We start from the raw sequence: 17,755 nt of genomic DNA, 5'->3' as shown, positions 1-17,755 counted from the left end.
CATGCTAAAGTTTATATGTATTAACTTAAAAACAGGTCCCAAAATGTAATACTGAAATGTACTGAAAATGCAATACATACAGTGAGGTGCTATAAATTCCAAGTGAACAACACGTAATGTGCGGTGGATTCAGCAGTGGGTAGAAAGAATTGCAAAGGATGAAATACCCAACATCCATTCTCTGACTTCCACATTTGCAAAAGGCTCCCTGCCAAGAACACCCTCAGGATTGTTTGTTTGTTTGTTTGACTTGTCTGTCACCCTGCTGGACTAGTTATTCCCACGTCCAACCTGAGGATCCTTCCCTTCAGATCTGGTGGCACCAAGAACAATCAGACTAAAAGCCTGATTTGATCTGCTGTATGTCAACTCTGAAGGTGACCTGACCGAAGCCATTTTTGACCGCTTTAGTGTTGCCACACTGGAGCTGAGGGATAGGGAGCGGGGATTTGAGATAGAGTGGATTCTGTAGCCAAAACAACACATTTTCTCTTGGGAACCAAGGACATTCTCACACCTGGTAGGAGGAAGGCAGAGTGATGCTACCCGGCTGCCACTCTGCACCATGATTGGACCATGTGATTGATTGTTTTGAGAAAGTAGAAAAACTTACTTTTAAATGGGTGAAAACCGCGGGAGAATTCAGAGTCGGTTTTCACCCAATATGTACCAATATGATATTTCCAATAAAGTTATTCTTGAGGAATCTACCTGCCTTGGAGTTTTGCTTGCTACGGATGTATTACTTGGAACCCTGACACTGTATTTATATGGAAGGAAAGCACTGACCTTGAGGGGCCTTACCAGAAAATTATTATTTATTCCCATTAAGGCCCTGAAAATTACTGGGACCCACATATAACAAAAATGGTCTTTCACTTTCCAGTTGGGGAACAGCTAGGTATATTTGGGGCATCCTGAGACACAGATTGGAGTTTGATGCTGATTCTCATGACTATTCATGGAAAATACTATTTTAAAAATAGTTTGAGATGTTCTATTGAAAAGGATGGGCAGAGCCTAAAATAATCACTATAAATGACATTGCCATAGGTGTAGTACAGTTCACCCAACCAAGCAGAGGAAATAGATGAACTCCTTAGCAATCAGTTAAATGAGGTACGCAGGAAACCCTGACATCAACTGGGAAACCAATTCTGCATCAAGTGGGAGATTGTACAGGTTTCTGAGTGTCTTAGCTGACAACTTTGTCATCCAAAAGGTAGAGGAAGGAACTAATTCTTACTAATAGGGATGAAAGGGCAGAGAGGTTGAAGTTGCAGGGAATTTGGTGGAGAGAGACCATATCATACTAGAATTCAGCATAATGTAGTTATAAATAATTGAACAAAGTCAAACTAGATTTTAAGAGAGCTGATGTCAACAGACTTAGAAGACCTTATGAAGGATTCCATGGATGGAAATCTTAAATCCATGGATGGAAATCTTAAAGGGGACTCAAGACACTTGGGAAACTCTGAAAAATGAGATTGTAAAAGCCCAGTCTACCACACCACTGAAAAAGAAAAACAAGAGACCTCAGATGAATCCAGCATGAATGCATAAAGAACTCTCCAATAAACTGAGAGACAAAAAGAAGTATAAAAAAGTATAAAAAGATGGAAAGAGGGGACATGCTTGCCTAACTTTATCTTTGCAGATTCTGGCTACATGCTGATATTCTGCCTTAGTTATTAAGGCTCAGAATGAATTCAGACTTGCAAATAATGCCTAAAAATTAATAATAAAAGCAATAATAAAAGCAATTCTGTCATCCTCAAGCCCCTGACCATAGTCCACTAACAGCCAATGTGATGCCTCAAGGTTGTTTTGAGAACTCTGAGGTGCTGGGCAGATCTCAGGGCATAATGGCCTTGGAACCAGGCTGGAACTAGCTGGAAGAGAGTCTGCTCCATTTCCAAAGATGATCCCCCTCCCTAATTCCTAAGCAGTTACAGCAAAAGCATGAAAAAAATGCCAGCAAGCCATCCTTGCCCCCCCCCAACAGAATGGCAGAACATGACCGAGGATCTGACACCGGCAGACATGATCTTGAACCACTGAACCATAACTTTCAAAGATCCTGGAGCACTGAGGAACTACCAGAGGACAGGAAAAGAGCTGATGTGGTTCCCATTCAAAAAAGGGGAAAAACGGGGACTTCCGGTTGGCACCGCAGGCGTCTCTTTAGACCGCCAGCCCCGCAATCTCGTAAAAGCCGCTTTGATAGCGCTAATCGGCTGTCTGGCGGCTTAAAAACCTCTCCATCAGGAGAAGAAGGAGAGGAGAGCCGGTGGGTGCGAGTAGAGCTCCCCAAAAGTCCTCTGGAAGGATTCCAGAGGCTTGGAGGGTGAGAGCTCCTCGGTCAGTCTACTAAGAAGCTCCGGATCCGGGACAACTCTGTTTTAAACAGAGCCAGATGCCGCGACCGATCCTGCTGTCAAAAGTGAGTCTGATTGAATACAAGCGCAGGCAGAGTGGAAACAGGAGAACAAGTTTTAAAATAATAGTGCTTAACTCCGGACTAACTTTGTTTCTAATTGAATTTCTTTGAGCTGGAGGCTGAAGATGGCAACTTTGTTATGAAAGTGAAAGTCAGAAACGAAAGTGCTTATTGAGAACTTTGCACTGTGAGAGTGGATTGAAGCTGCTGAAAACTGTGCGCTTGTGGAGAAAAGACTATTTACTTGATAAATTAGAAACTATAAATTACAAGCTTTTGAAAATTGTTTTGTGGTTTTGAAAGGAAAAGGAAAAAAGATCCCTTTTTTTAAAAAAAAAAAATGGCTTCTAAACAAGTTAAGCCAGGAGTTGCCAGAGGAGGAGGAGGAGGTTCTCCAGTAGTGTCTGTAGTGACACAGAAAGCGCAACTTCCGGCTGATTCACAGAGTCAGGATCGCAAAGAATTTATAAAAGAAGCTATGAATAATCAAGCTGCAACTATGAATAATCTAACAGTAATTGTGGAAGGGAAGTTAAAGAAATTTGAGGAAGATATAAAGTCAATTAAAGAAGTTGTTGCAGCAAAACATGATGAAATAAGAGATGATATTGTTTATGCAGTCTCAGGATTGTCAAAACTTGTTATTCAGGTGGATGAGAGAGTGGAAGAAATCAATGAAGCCAACTTGAATTTGGAGAACAGAGGAGGAGATATTATGACTAAAACAGAGAAGTTTTTTTTTTTAATTTGATTTATATGCCGCCCTTCTCCGGAGACTCAAGGCGGCTTACAATGCGTTAAGCAATAGCCTTCATACTTTTGTATATTTATACAAAGTCAGCTTATTGCCCCCACAAACTGGGTCCTCATTTCACCTACCTTAGAAAGGATGGAAGGCTGAGTCAACCTTGAGCCTTGGAGAGATTTGAACCAGCAGTAAATTGCAAGCAGCTGTGTTAATAACAGGGTGCTTAGACCACTGTACTATCAAGGTTGATGATGAATTGGTAATGTTACAATATAGATCTATGGAATTTGTCTTGAGATTGAGAGGCCTGGAAGAAAATAGTAAGGAAAATCTAAAAGACATTTGTGCTGAAACTATTGCAGAGATAATTGAAGAAAGACCAGAAGATGTGGCAAGTCGAATTGATAAAATCTACAGGATTAATTCCTGGATGACAAGACAAAGACAGCTGCCAAGAGATGTGGTGATTTACTTCACAACCAGGAGGATCAGAAATGACATCTTACAAGCTTCTTACAAGAATAAGATTCAGGTGGCTGGGCAAGAAGTGGTGGTTTTGAAAGAGATCCCTCCAAAAATGTTGAGAAGTAGAAAGGACTTTGGCTTTTTGGTAAATGAACTGAGAAATCAACAAGTGTCATACAGATGGGACATTCCAACTGGTCTAATAGTGACTTATGGTGGAGAAAGATACCGGTTGAATACAGTTTGGAAGGCAAAAGATTTTTATGTCAATGTTTTAAAGGCTGGATACCCACCCTCAGAAAGAAAGAAGATGGAGATACCACAACAAGAAAAAGATGGAAAGCAGATACAGACTTATGCTGAAGTTACAGCTGGAGGAATCACCATGGAAGAGGACCTGGATCTTGGGGACCCACCCCCAACTCTGGAACCACCTAAGAAGGGAGAGCCAAAAGAACAACAACTGACCCGATCAACTTATAAACTTCAAGAACAACAAAAAAATGCAACAATCTCAAGATCTATCTCAAGCCGTGGGGGGGGGGGGGGGCTAGGCCGAAGAGTAAGGTGGAGGAGGACGTTCAGCTGATGCTCATGAGGCTTTGTAAAGCTAAAGATGGCAACTAAATTCTTATCTTGGAATGTTAATGGACTAAATTCACCACAAAAAAGAAAGTATTTCATTGTTTGAAACAATTTAACAATGATGTTATCTGTTTGCAAGAGACACATATTAGACTATTAGACCAAAAATATTTGATAAATTCAAGATTAGGTACACATTTTGTGGCATCAGCACCAGAGAAGAAAAATGGGCTAGTTGTATATGTAAAAAAAGGACTATCAGCTAATTTAATTGAGGCAGATACTCAAGGAAGATATATTGCAATTGAATTACTAACTCAGAATGAAAAGATGCTTTTAATTGGAATATATGCCCCTAATCAGCAACAAGACAAGTTTTATAAATTTTTACATACTAAAATAATACAATGGGATTATAAATCTTTTATATTTATATTTAAAAAGAGTCTTGGTAGTACAGTGGTCTAAGGCACCCTGTTATTAAGCTGGTTATTAAGACCAGATGCCTGCAATAACTGCAGGTTCAAATCTCGCCAAGGCTCAAGGTTGACTCAGCCTTCTAAGGTAGGTAAATTGAGGACCCAGTTGTGGGGGCAATAAGCTGACTTTGTATAAATATACAAAAGAATGAAGGCTATTGCTTAGCGCATTGTAAGCCGCCCTGAGTCTCCGGAGAAGGGCGGCATATAAATCAAATTTATATATATATATATATATATATATATATATATATATATATATATATATATATATATATATATATATACATATATTATACATATATACATATATACATACATACATACATACATACATACATACATACATACATATATTAATGGGTGACTGGAATGGAGTAATAAGCACACAGAAAGATAAAAAAAGTTTATCAAAGATCTCAACACGCGCAAAATTACCTAAATCCTTTTTTGATATGATGGAAGATATAGAATTGAGAGATATATGGAGAGAACGCAACATGGAGGAAAGAGACTTTACTTTTTTTTCTGATAGACATCAATCCTTCTCCAGGATTGATTTTATATTAACCACAAATGATTTTATTTCCAGGGTGAAGACGAAGATATGTCCAAGAACTCTAACTGATCATAGTCCGGTTTGGGTGGAATTTGAACAGAAGAGGGGAGAAAGGAGGTCCTAGAGGCTAAATGAAAACTTATTTAGATATGAAGATAATGTGAGAGAGCTTAAAAAACAAATGAAAGAATTGTTTGCTATTAATATGCATAAGGGTACTTCTATGGAAATGGTTTGGGATGCTAGTAAGGTGATTACTTAAAGAGCTTCTTTTTATGGAAAGGGGTAAACTGCAATTGAAATCTTTAGATGTATTAAAAGAAAAAGGGATAATTTATACTTGGTTTCAGTATGGTCAGCTTCAAGCTAGATGGAGGGAAGACCAAAAAATTGGTGTTATGCAAAATGAGGAAAATCTGGTGAAACAGATTAGAGATCAAAATCAGATGCATATTAAAAGGTTGTATAATGCTTTATTGGAAATAGATTCAGAAACGGAATTGGTTAAGGATTGTATGATAAAATGGGCACAAAATTTTCAGAAACCAGTGATGATGGAAACATGGGAAAAGATTTGGGTTAGAAATTTTAAATTTACGCAAGCACAAAATTTGACAGAGAATTTTTATAAAATGTTTTATAGATGGCATTTAGATCCTAAGAAATTATCACGTATGTACTTGAATTTGCAAGCTAAATGTTGGAGATGTGAATGTGATGATGCTACTTATTATCATATATGGTGGACTTGTAAGAAAATCAAGGCATTTTGGATAAAAATTTGGTGGGTGATGCAGAACATTCTGAAAAAAAGGTTGAAATTTACTCCTCAATTGTTCTTATTGGGCATAACAACGGACTGTACAGTATTAGAGACTAAATTGATTTTGAACTTAATATCAGCAGCTAGGCTGTTGGTAGCACAATACTGGAAGAAGGACTCTTTGCCTACTATTGAAGAATGGACATTGAAAGTAACGAACTTAGCAGAAATGGCAAAAATTTCAGCGTATTTGAAGGACTATACACAAGAAAGATACGTATTGGAATGGAGAAGGTGGATTGATTATATTCAAAATAAGTATCAGACAAGAAAATATCAAATAGCTTATGAATGAATGCTAAGTACTAGAAATATTATGTTATCTATAGTGGAGTTAAGGCTTTGGGGGGGGGATCTAGTAGTCTAAGGATAGATAGTTTAATTTAGCTTATGATTGTTAAATGAAATACCTTGTATTTTGCTCTGGGAAGTCTGGGGGGGAGGGTGGGTTGAGGGGAGGGAAAGGGTAGGGGGAATAATGGGGGAAATTTTTTTTCTTTTTGTAAAACTTTTCAATAAAAAAAAGATAAGTTTTATAAATTTTTACACACTAAAATAATACAATGGGACTATAAATCTTTTATTTTAATGGGTGATTGGAATGGAGTAATAGATACACAGAAAGATAAAAAAAGTTTATAAAAGATTTCAACACGTGTGAAATTACCTAAATCCTTTTTTGATATGATGGAAGATATAGAATTGAGAGATATTTGGAGAGAACGCAATGTTGAGGAGAGAGATTTTACATTTTTTTCCGATAGACATCAATCCTTTTCTAGGATTGATTTCATACTAATTACAAATGATTTTATTTCCAGGGTGAAGAAGACGAAGATATGTCCAAGAACTCTAACTGATCATAGTCCGGTTTGGGTGGAACTGGAACAGGAGAGGGGAGAAAGTTGGTCTTGGAAGCTAAATGAAAATTTATTTAGATATGAAGAAAATGTGAATGAGCTTAAAAAACAAATGAAAGAATTTTTTGCTATTAACATGCATAAGGGTACTTCTATGGAAATGGTTTGGGATGCAAGTAAGGCTTATATGAGGGGAACTTTAATACCTATGAATAATAAACATAGATCAAAACAACAAAAGAAGCGGAAAGAGATAGAGGAGGAAATAAAAAAGAAAGAACAATTACTCATACTTAATCCAGGAGATAAGAAACCCGAACAATCGACTTTTTGATCTAATGCACCACAGGAGAATATAAGAAATTCAGGCCTGTTTCATAATTCAATATGGAGAGAAGCTTTTGGTTACAACTTTTGGAATCTTAGTTTGTATCACAAACTTAAAAGTATGTTTAAAGTTGAAATTACTGACATTTACAATGAATGGGATAATGAATATTGTAATCATTAATCAATTGAATATTGTAATCAATTCCATTTGATAATGGAATTAAGTCTTTAACATTGTTAAATTTGTTTGTTTGGACTTGAAATTAATGCATCAAAAGATTTTATATTCACTTCAGGTTGGCACCGCAGACTCCGTGGACGGTCATTTAAGACCGCCAGCCCTGCGTCTCTGTAAAACCTGCTTTGACAGCGCAAATCGGCTGTCTAGCAGCTGAAAAACTCTCCTTCGGGAAAAGAAGGAGAGGAGAGACGGTGGGCGAGAGTAGAGCTCCCCGAAAGCCCTCTGGAACATTTCCAGAGACTTGGAGGGTGAGAGCTCCCCAGCCAGCCCGCCAAGAAGCTCCGGAGCCAGGACGACTCTGCAGAGCGAGAAGCCGCGATCCGATCCTGCTTTTAAAAGTGAGTTTGAGTGACTACAAGCGTAGGCAGAGCGGAAAACAGGAGAACAAGCCTTAAAAGTACAGTGCTTAACTCCAAAGTTACTTTGTTTCAATTTGAATCTTGAGCTGGAGGCGGAAGATGGCGTCTTTGTTATGGTTTTGAAAGTGAAAGCCAGAAACAAAAGTGCTTGAGAACTTTGCGCTGGGAGAGTGGATTAACTGCCTATTAACTGCTGGGAACGGAGAGTTTGTGGAGGAAAGAGGAAAAAAAAATCTACTCTGCCTGGCAAATTAGAGACTATAAATTACAAACATCTTTAAAGACTTTGTGGCTTTTAAAGAAAAGAGGGGGGGGGAAGGAAAAAAATGGCTTCTAGACAAGTGAAACCAGGAGTTGTTAAAGGAGGGGGAGGTTCTCCAGTTGTGTCAGTGGTGACACAGAAAGCACAACTTCCGGCTGATACACAGAGCCAGACCCAGAGTCAAGATGCAGCACTTAATGATTTTAAGGAAGTTATGAAAGAAGCCATGAATAATCAAGCAACAGCAATGAGAGAAGCAATGAATAATTTAACATTACTTGTTGAAGGGAAATTTAAGAAAATTGAGGAGGATATAAACTCGATCAAGGAAGCAGTTGCAAAGGAAAAGAAGGTTGAAATGTACTCCTCAATTGTTTCTATTGGGCATAACTACGGACTGTACAGTATCAGAGACTAAATTGATTTTGAACTTCATATCAGCAGCTAGGCTGTTGGTAGCTCAGTATTGGAAGAAGGATTCTTTGCCTATTATTGAAGAGTGGATATTGAAAGTAACAAACCTAGCAGAAATGGCGAAAATCTCAGCGTATTTGAAGGACCACACGCAAGAAAGATACGTATCGGAATGGAGAAGATGGATTGGATATATTCAAAATAAGTATCAGACAAGAAAATATCAAATAGCTTATGAATGAATGTTAGTATCAGAGAATAAGGTTATCTATAGTGGAGTTAAGGTTTCAGGGGGGGGTCAGTACTTTGAGGATAAGTAGATTAATCTATTTTATGATTGATTAAATGAAATACCTTGTATTTTGCTCTGGGAAGTCTGGGGGGGAGGGTGGGATGAGGGGGGGGAAGGGTGGGGGGAACATGGGGGGGGGAAATTTCTGTATTTTTTTTTGTAAAACTTTTCAATTAAAAAAAAAAGATTTTATATGGACTTTATTGTAACCCCAAAAATGCATATCTGAACGATTTTCTTAGTTGGTGATGTATGAAATCTGGAGATACATTAAGCCCATAGTATTTGGTCTTGTCTGTTTCTTTTTGGAATAAAATTATTTCACAGATAAATAGATTCCTGGATGTTTTCATGTTAAAAATGCTAATACTATTTTGATTTATATCTCCAAATTGCGGACTTTGTTTTAGATCTCTACCTATGCAGGACATGGGAATAGCAAAGGGAATAATACCGAGAAATTTGAAGTATAAAACTGCTCTGGACATCAAGGTCTGTTTAAGAAACGTATAATTTATCCAGATTGTATTTTATAACACAACTAGGTCCTGTTGAAATGGATCTTATAATATTTAACAATTTTTTTTTAAAGGAGTAACATTTTTATTCAATTTTCTCTTTGAGAAGACTGGTGGCAGTCCCCCCGGAGATCTATGTCCTTATTTCTGATGGGGGACATTCCCTGTCCTGCCAATTTTGTAAACTGCATTTACATAGGTACCAGATCAAAGGCAGCAGTTGCACGGATGAACCATCAGTTTAATCACAACATTTAAACTTGAGGAGCTGATCAGCTGCTGAGAGAAGAGAAGCCTCTTTCTGGCCCCATCCTGACCAACAGCTTGGATTACACAAGTGATGATGAACACACCACGATGGGCACCCACATAGTCGCCCAAACAGAACCCTCCCACCAGCAGCTCCCTTCTTTACCTGCAGTATGCCAGGTGGTCCCTGAGGTCAAACGATCCCTTTCGAGCAAGACCACATTGGTCATGCCCATCTTGGCAAGGTGGTAGATTGTCTGGCATCCGAGGCTGCCCCCGCCCACCACCACCACATCTGCAGAGGCAGGAAGGGGCTTTGTAGGCCCTTCAGGGGAGGAGAGGCCCTCTTCCTTCAGCGTCTTCTGGTATGGGACATTCTTCTCAGTAGTTAGGCCAGCACCGCTAGTGAAGAACCGGAGCCTTCGTCCAGAGTGGGGTAACTGTCGAGCCGCTGCTGCTGCTTGGAGTAGAGACCTCAGGTGAGCCATGGCTGTCTGAAGAGAGAGGAGGACATTCATGCCAGGCACCCAGGAGATAAAGAATACCCCTGGGAACCAAGCAGCCATGATGCCCCCATGAGAGCTGGACACCGTCTTTGCCAGGGGAATTCTTCTTCCCCACATAATCCAAGTTAGCAAAGCCTAGGAGTTTAGTTTAGTTTATTTGATTTGTATACTGCCCTACTCCCGAAGGACTCAGGGCGGTGAACAGCCAACAATAAAATACATAGATACAAAAAATTTAAAAACCAGTTCTTGGCCGCAGCCTGGCGAAGTTGCCCTATTATGTTCCTGCTCAGCTCTGGGCCCCAGACCCAATGGTGCAAGCCAACTGAAGCCTCAGTGGGGCAGAAACAACTGGAACTGCACAAGTCAAGAGAAAATAACTGCTTCAGCTCATCTGAAGGGCTTTAAATGAAAAAGGGAAGGAGAGAGTGATTACCGTACTTTTCAGAGTATAAGACACACTTTTTCCCCCATAAAAGAGGATGGAAATGTTGGTGCATCTTATACACTGTTATGCCGAACAAACCTTATTGTCTTGTGGATCAAGGAAATACTATGGACATAGTTTACTTAAACTTCAGCAAGGCATTTGATAAAAGACACCACAGCATACATCTTGATGAGATAGATTAACAGATTAACAGAGTTGGAAGGGACCTCGTAGGCAGGGCCAGATTTAGATGAAAAGAGGCCCTAGGCTATTCCACTTATGAGGCCCTTTCACCTCCCATTTTTAAGTTTGTAAATTACATGAGAGATAATAAAATACATCATTACTGTGATATATATCAATATGTTAAATGAAACATGTTGTGATTGGTACTAACCTTTATAAAAAATGTGGCACGGATAATAAATAAAAAAAAGTCGAGAACACTTATTTGGACATTTATTCTCAGCACCATATATAGTACTTGTAACAATAACTAATCAAACATAACACACAACATTTACAAAGAAACAAAATTCAAATAATGAAAATCTTTGTCTACAAAAATAAAATACGCAATAAAAATTATCATATTTTCTATCAAATTAAATTAAATATATTCAATACATTGAAGATTAAACCAAATTCAATTCAGATAAATTTATTTCATAATAATTTGCATTTAAAGTTTAAGTATGAATTATTATGAATTTTAAGTCTTAAACTAAACCAAAAATGGAACTTTATTCAAACAAAATCCAGATCACAAAAAAGAAAATATCAAATTGTATATCATATTAAATTTTATGTTAATAGTTATTTTATTTAAGAACTGATTCAATCCAAGTATACATTTAAAACGAAATATTAGAAGAATTTCTCTCTAAACTTTTTCACACAGAATTCTTCTATAAGTTCATCAAAATCTATTTTTCTGAGGGTCTCATTTTCGATGCACAAAACACTCAGTGAAGACAACCTCTTCTGGGTCATTGTGCTTCTTAATTGATTTTTGATATTTTTAAGTCTTGAAAATGACCTTTCTCCAGTACAATTAGTGACTATTAAACTGAGAAACAGCCGTAAGATTGATTCCACATTGGGGAAGGCCATTTGAATATTTTCTTTGAATATTATTTGATACAAGTCTGTGGTCTAGGGCAGGGGTCACCAACCTTTGCAGCTTTTAGTCTTGTGGATTTCAACTCCCAGAGTTCCTCAGCCAGCCTTTAACGTGTCCCGCTTCCCTCCCCAAAGGAGTGGGGGGAAAGAAAAGAAAAGGCTTTGAAGGGGTGTGTCTGTTTGGCAGCGCTGAAGTGAGCCATGCGATCCTGCCACCTCTGCCTCTTCCTTCTCTCTGCCTCCATAGAAGTCGGAGGGGAAAAAGCAGTTGCTTTGCTGAGCGCTTCTCTGTGTTTCCAGTGAGGGCGGCTGACTTGGGATGAAATGCGGAGAAACGCTCCTTTTTCCTCTCTGACTTCTGTTGGCAGAGAGAGGCAGAGGTGGAGGCAGCAGCGATCGCAGCCGGCGTTGTTACCCAGCGGGCTCCCTTCACGTGGCTCACTTCAGTGCAGTCAAACACACACACACACACACACACACACACCTTTGGAAGGCTTCAGAAGCCAAGGGTTTTTTTTTCTTTTCCCCTCCTGCAGCTGCTTGGAGGGCTTTGCGGCGTGGAGGACGCCGCCTCCCAAGGTTTGGGGAGAGAAGCGGGGTGCGTTAAAGAAAGCTAAAAGGGAAGTGGGGTGGGGGTGGATGGCAAGCTGGGGACGCCTGGAAGGCAGCCTGAAGGCAGCCTGGAAGGCAGGCAAGCATGGCAGAGCTTCGGGGAAGGAAGGAAGCTGCTAGCTCTCTTCCCCACAGCCGGGTGGCCCTGCCATGCTTGCCTGCCTTCCTGGCAGTCCCGGGAGCCAAGCCCGCTTCCCTGCCTTCGCAAGCTGGTCTCGGGGACACTGGGAAGGCCATGTGGAAGGCAGGGAACCATGGCAGGGCTACGGGCTGTGGGGAAGGGAGTAGGGGAGGCAGGTTGGGATGGTGGGGGCGGAGGGGGACCAGGGGCAGCTAGATAGGCCGCGACTCGCAGGCTTACCTGGCAGGCGCAGTACTTCAGGCAGACAAGCTGCAAGCGAGGACCCACACAGGATCACTGAGGAGTGACTGGGTGGAGGGGGCAGGGTGAGCGAGCGTCGGGCGGCTGGGGCGAGCGAGTGGGACCGGTTCGGGGGCATGGCCAGCCAGCAGCAACCCACCACTGCTGCGAGGCCAATAAATTAAAAAAACACCGAACCGTTTGTAAAATTACTGGCTCGCCCCGCCCCCACTATTTATTGGCAAGGGGCGGGGCGAGCCAGCAATTTAAGAACCGGCAGAATCCCACCACTGTGTAGGCCCCTCTTGATCTTGAGGCCCTAGGCTGAAGCCTAGTTAGCCTATAGGAAAATCCGGCCCTGCTCGTAGGTCATCTAGTCCAACCCCCCCCCCCAAGCAGGAGACTCTATACCATTTCAGACAAATGGCAGTCCAGTCTCTTCTTGAAAGCCTCCAGTGATGAAGCTCCCACAACTTCCAAAGGCAACTTCTGTTCCATGGGTTGATTGTTCTCACTGTCAGGAAATTTCTCCTTATTTCCAGGTTGAATCTCTCCTTGATCAGTTTCCATCCATTGTTCCTTGTCTGGCCTTTGGGTGCTTTGGAAAATAGCTTGACCCCCTCCTCTCTGTGGAAGCTCCTCAAATACTGGAAGACTGCTATCCTGTCTCCCCTGGTCCTTCTCTTCACTAGACCAGCCATGCCCATAACAATGTGGATAGATAACATAACCACAACATGGATTCCTAAATGTCTGACCAACCGCACTCAGTGTGTCAATGGAAACTACATCTACATCATCATCATCTCCTTTTAATGACCCCATAATCCCTTCCGGGTGGAGTCTGGGTCACTGAATAAAGCTGAGTGTTTACTGGCCGGATGCCCATCCTGTTGCCAGTGCAGAGTTTTGTTCAGAGAGTTGGTGCCCAGAGAGAGAAATATCTGCCTCTAGGATCGAACTCAAAGCCTCCTGATTTGAGCCACCTCTAGGCTACTGCAACACTCAAACTGGATCTACGTGGAGGGAAGTAAATAGTCAGGTTCCTCAAGGTTCTGTATTAGGCCAGGACTCCTCAACATCTTCATAAACAATTTAGATGAGGGGATAGAAGGGAAACCCATCAAATTTGCAGACGAAAGTTGGAAGGAATGGCTAACACTTTAGTAGTTCTGGTCACCACAGTACAGAAAAAGATGTTGAGACCCTGGAAAGTGTGCAGAGAAACAGAGCAACATGATAAGGGTTTGAGGCTAAAGCCGAATGATGAACAGTTGAGAAAGCTAGGTATGTCTGGCTGGGGGTGGGGTGGGGTGGGGTATGATAACTGTCTTCCAGTACTTGAAGGACTGTCACAGAGAAGAGGGGATTGACTTACTCTCCAAAGCACAAGGGGGCAGGAGGTATTGGGTGGAAGGTTGTTAAAATTAGATCCAACCTAGAAGGAAGGAGAAATTTCCTGACAGTGAGAAGTATTAATCAGTGGAAGAGCTTGCCTCCTGGAGTTTTGGGTGCTCCATCACTGGAGGTTTTCAACATGAGATTGGACTTAACTGGGATGTTAGATGATCTCCTACCTTTAGTAAGGGGTTGGCTAGAACCACTTCAAGGTCTCTTCCAGCCCTATGATTCTCTGTTCTGTGTTTGTTGCTAGCTGCTTATTCAGATTCTCATCTCTCTTTCTGCGCACAAAACTCCAAGAACATTATCTAAGATATGCCAAAATTCAGAAAAATCTAGAATGATTTTTCATAGAACTGTAGTTATTCTAAACAAGCCAAGAGTTGATGCACACATACCCACACCCACACCCAGGGGCTGTAGGTGCAATTATAACCATGGGTGCAGCTGCTGAGAAACTGCCAAAATGCTTCAACTTCATAGCCTTCACAAAGCAGCCAGCCGGGGGCTTCCCCTTCCAAGAAAAGGCTGCCCAGGGGAGGAAGAGGCTGCAGGGGAGCCCTGGATCTGCCTGCGGAGTTGCTTCACCACCCCTCCCTCCCTCCCAACCTCCTGAAACGGAGAAGAGACTCTTGAAGAGAGGCAGCATCCCCCACTCCCTGCTGATTGCTGACCCAGTCCGCCTCTCACTATTGCTCCCCCCCCGCCCCGATACAGGCAGGAGGAGCCGCAGAAAGCGCTCAGATTGGCTCGGGCGGCGGGAGGGTCAAGAGGCAGCCCCCCCCTCTGAACGGCCAGCTGCCAGTCTCGCTGCCCAGCCCCCGCTGACCCCCGAGCCTTCCCGGGCGCTTCCCGAGGGGCCGCGGGGCGAGCTCAGTTTCCCGGCAACAACCCGGGAAGAGCCAGAGCCACGTTGCAGGCTTGGGGCAGGTGGCCGCGCGGAAGAGCCGCCGGAGCGTCCCGCAGCCGGGAAACGAGCCTCCCGCCGCCGCCCGCGAGAGCAGACGGACCTCGGGCGCCACAAGCGCCTCCCCGCCGCTCTCTTACCTCTCCGGCGCCGGCAACTTTTCCTCCGCGCACCCCTGGCTGCCCCGCGGCCGCCGTGCAGAAGGAGCCCGGCGAGCCGCTCCCGCGCCGAAAGCCCGAGCCGGAGCAGGGGCGGGCGGAGGGCCACGGGAGGCCGGGGCGGAGAGGCGGGCGCCGGCTTGGCGAAGCAGAAGGGCAAAGGCGGGGCGGGCAAGGGGCGCGGCGGCTTGACCGCTCGCTGATTGGCCAGGAGGGCGGGCGGGGTGCTCGGAGGCTCCCTCTGCCTGATGGGCCGTTTCGAGACTGTGACGGACGCAGCGCCGCGGACGCCTCGCTCCCCCTTGCTTCTTGGAGGCGGCCAAAGCGCTCCGGCGAGGCCTCAGCTCCGACGCGGTCATAGAAAGGCAGAGTGGGAAGGGAGCTCCCGGGTCTTCCTCTGAAGCAGCGGATCAGATGCCGTCCCTAAGTTATTCTCTTGGATCAGCTTCTGTCTCTACCCAAAGGCAACTGGACTTTCTTGCCTTTTCCTTGAAGACGTTTTGTTTCTCATTCAAGAAACTTCTTCAGTTTTGGAAACTTGGGACAACCATGATCTGGAATGACGGAGAATCTCCATAGACACTTTCCATCCATGACTGGTGCTTTGGAGGTCCATCCCGTATTCTCTGTGACAGCCCCTCAAGCAGTGGTGGGATCCAAATAATTTAACAACCGGTTCTCTGCCTTAATGATTTCTTCCAACAACCTGCTCAGAAAGTTAACCACCGGTTCTCCCGAAGTGGTGCGAACTGGCTGAATACCACCATTGCCCTCAAGTATCATGTCCCCTCAATCCTTCCTTTGATAGGCTAGATATCAGTGGTGGGTTTCAAAAATTTTCACTACTCATCTTAAGCATTATTATGGGTGGAATATACGTAAAAACATCAACACCAGAAGAAAAAAGAGCTGTTGGAGGACAAGACCCTAAAGGATTAAAGCGGAAGGAAATCTCACCTGCGATGGTTGAATAAAAGAAAAGTCGTGATGATATAATGGGAGATGGAGTGGATAAGAAATTGAAGGATCTTGAAAAAGAATTGCAGGAAGCTGAGTGCGGGGAAAAGTTACCACCCCTTTCTCTAAGAGATGAATTTAAATAGACTACCCGAAAGAAGTGACCGGACCATTAGCACGTCCCCTCTCCCCCACTCTCTTTATAGAGGCGGAAACCAATTGAGGATGTGGGGGACAAAGATTGTTTGTTACTTAATGTTTGATGTGTCTTTTGTCCTTTTTTATTTTTTTTAAACTTTTTTCTTTTACATTGAATGTTGTTTGGAATGTGGGAGATTGGTGCTGGGATTTGGGCAAGAAAGGAAGAGGAGGGGAAAGGATTAAAAAAGTTACAGTTTAAACGGGTTTAATAAAAATAATGACATGGAATGTGAAGGGTACAGGGAATCAGATCAAGAGAAGACGATTGGAACTTAAAATTAAAAGAGATTTACCAGATATATTATTTTTGCAAGAAACCCATCAGAAATCTGAAGGCTCAAATAAAATGTATATAAAGGGTATGCAAATTTATGAAAAATCTTTGGAACTTCAAAAGCTTCAAAAGAGTTGCAACATTGATATCAGATAGGGTATATTTTGAAAAAGAACAAGTAATCGTGGATGATGAAGGAAGATATGTAATAATTGTGGGAAATATTAATGAGGAAAAAGTGACACTGGTTAATTTATACCTACCGAATGAGAAACAAAAAGAATTTCTTGAAAGAATAACTATAATTTTGGAAATTGAAAGTGTAGGGAAAGTAATTGTGGCTGGGGATTTCAATTTAATTAGAGATAAGAGATTTGGCTCAACATGGTTTTTAGAAAAATCAAAATCAAAATGTGTAATTAATAGCTATTGGTTAAAGGGACTGAGTAAAATTTGGAATAAATTTGTTAACATTTTAATTCCAGATATAATTTTCTTAGGGAAGACAATTGAAAATTGGCCGATCAAAACTAATATAAGTCGTGATAGGGTAATGGAAGATGAAATATATACAAATTATAATAGATTGGTTAAAAACTTCAGAAAATGAAGGAGGAAAAAAGAAATTATTGAAAAATTGGGTTTAGGCTGGTTTGAAAAAATACAGATAGAAAAATGGACTAAGAAAGTAAGGGACAATTGTTCGATAAGTAGAAGTAAAACTGAATTTGAACATTTAGTATTCCAAATTATGAAAGATGAAATTAGGCTAAAGGGACTCATTAGTAAGATATATAAGATTATAAATTTTGATGGAAAACCACAAAGGGTGATGAAGATGAATTGGGAAAAAGAACTTAATATTAAAATATCAGATTTAGATTGGAATGTGAATTGGAGGAGTAGAATTATGAAGACTTTATCTGTAAGGATTAAAGAGCATAATTATAAGGTTGTTTGGAAATGGTATTTGACTCCATTAAGATTGTCATTGATGGATAACAAAATTAGTAAACAATGTTGGAGATGTGATATGGAATTAGGGACTTATGAACATATGTGGTACAAATGTGATAAAGTTAAAAAGTTTTGGCAACAATTGGAGAAAGTGATATTTGAAATGATGGGGAAAGCAATAATATTGAGACCAGAAACTATATTACTGTTGATAATTAAGGAAATAGAACCAACAAAATACG

General features: G+C 41.6%; 1 protein-coding gene across 7 annotated transcripts in view; it reads right to left on the bottom strand.

The window, feature by feature from the left end:
• Nucleotides 1-15,251, bottom strand: part of SARDH (sarcosine dehydrogenase) — a 68,853-nt gene extending 53,602 nt beyond the window's left edge. For 4 of the 7 annotated variants that reach the window (XM_070955538.1, XM_070955539.1, XM_070955540.1 and 1 more), the window contains exon 1: nt 9,794-10,307. In XM_070955538.1, the coding sequence (XP_070811639.1) occupies nt 9,794-10,250 (457 nt within the window). In that variant the 5' untranslated portion in view covers nt 10,251-10,307. Of the gene's footprint in view, nt 1-9,793; nt 10,308-14,235; nt 14,368-15,106 lie in introns of those variants that run through there. The other 3 variants (XM_070955542.1, XM_070955543.1, XM_070955541.1) reach the window with 3 other exon arrangements.
• Between the last annotated feature and the right edge of the window lie 2,504 nt (nt 15,252-17,755).

This window comes from Pituophis catenifer, unplaced genomic scaffold (genome assembly GCF_029215685.1).
Source record: "Pituophis catenifer annectens isolate HBS135680 unplaced genomic scaffold, rPitCat1.0.hap2 SCAF_17, whole genome shotgun sequence".
Classification (NCBI taxonomy): domain Eukaryota; kingdom Metazoa; phylum Chordata; class Lepidosauria; order Squamata; family Colubridae; genus Pituophis; species Pituophis catenifer.
This window is presented reverse-complemented; position numbering and strand designations above follow the sequence as displayed.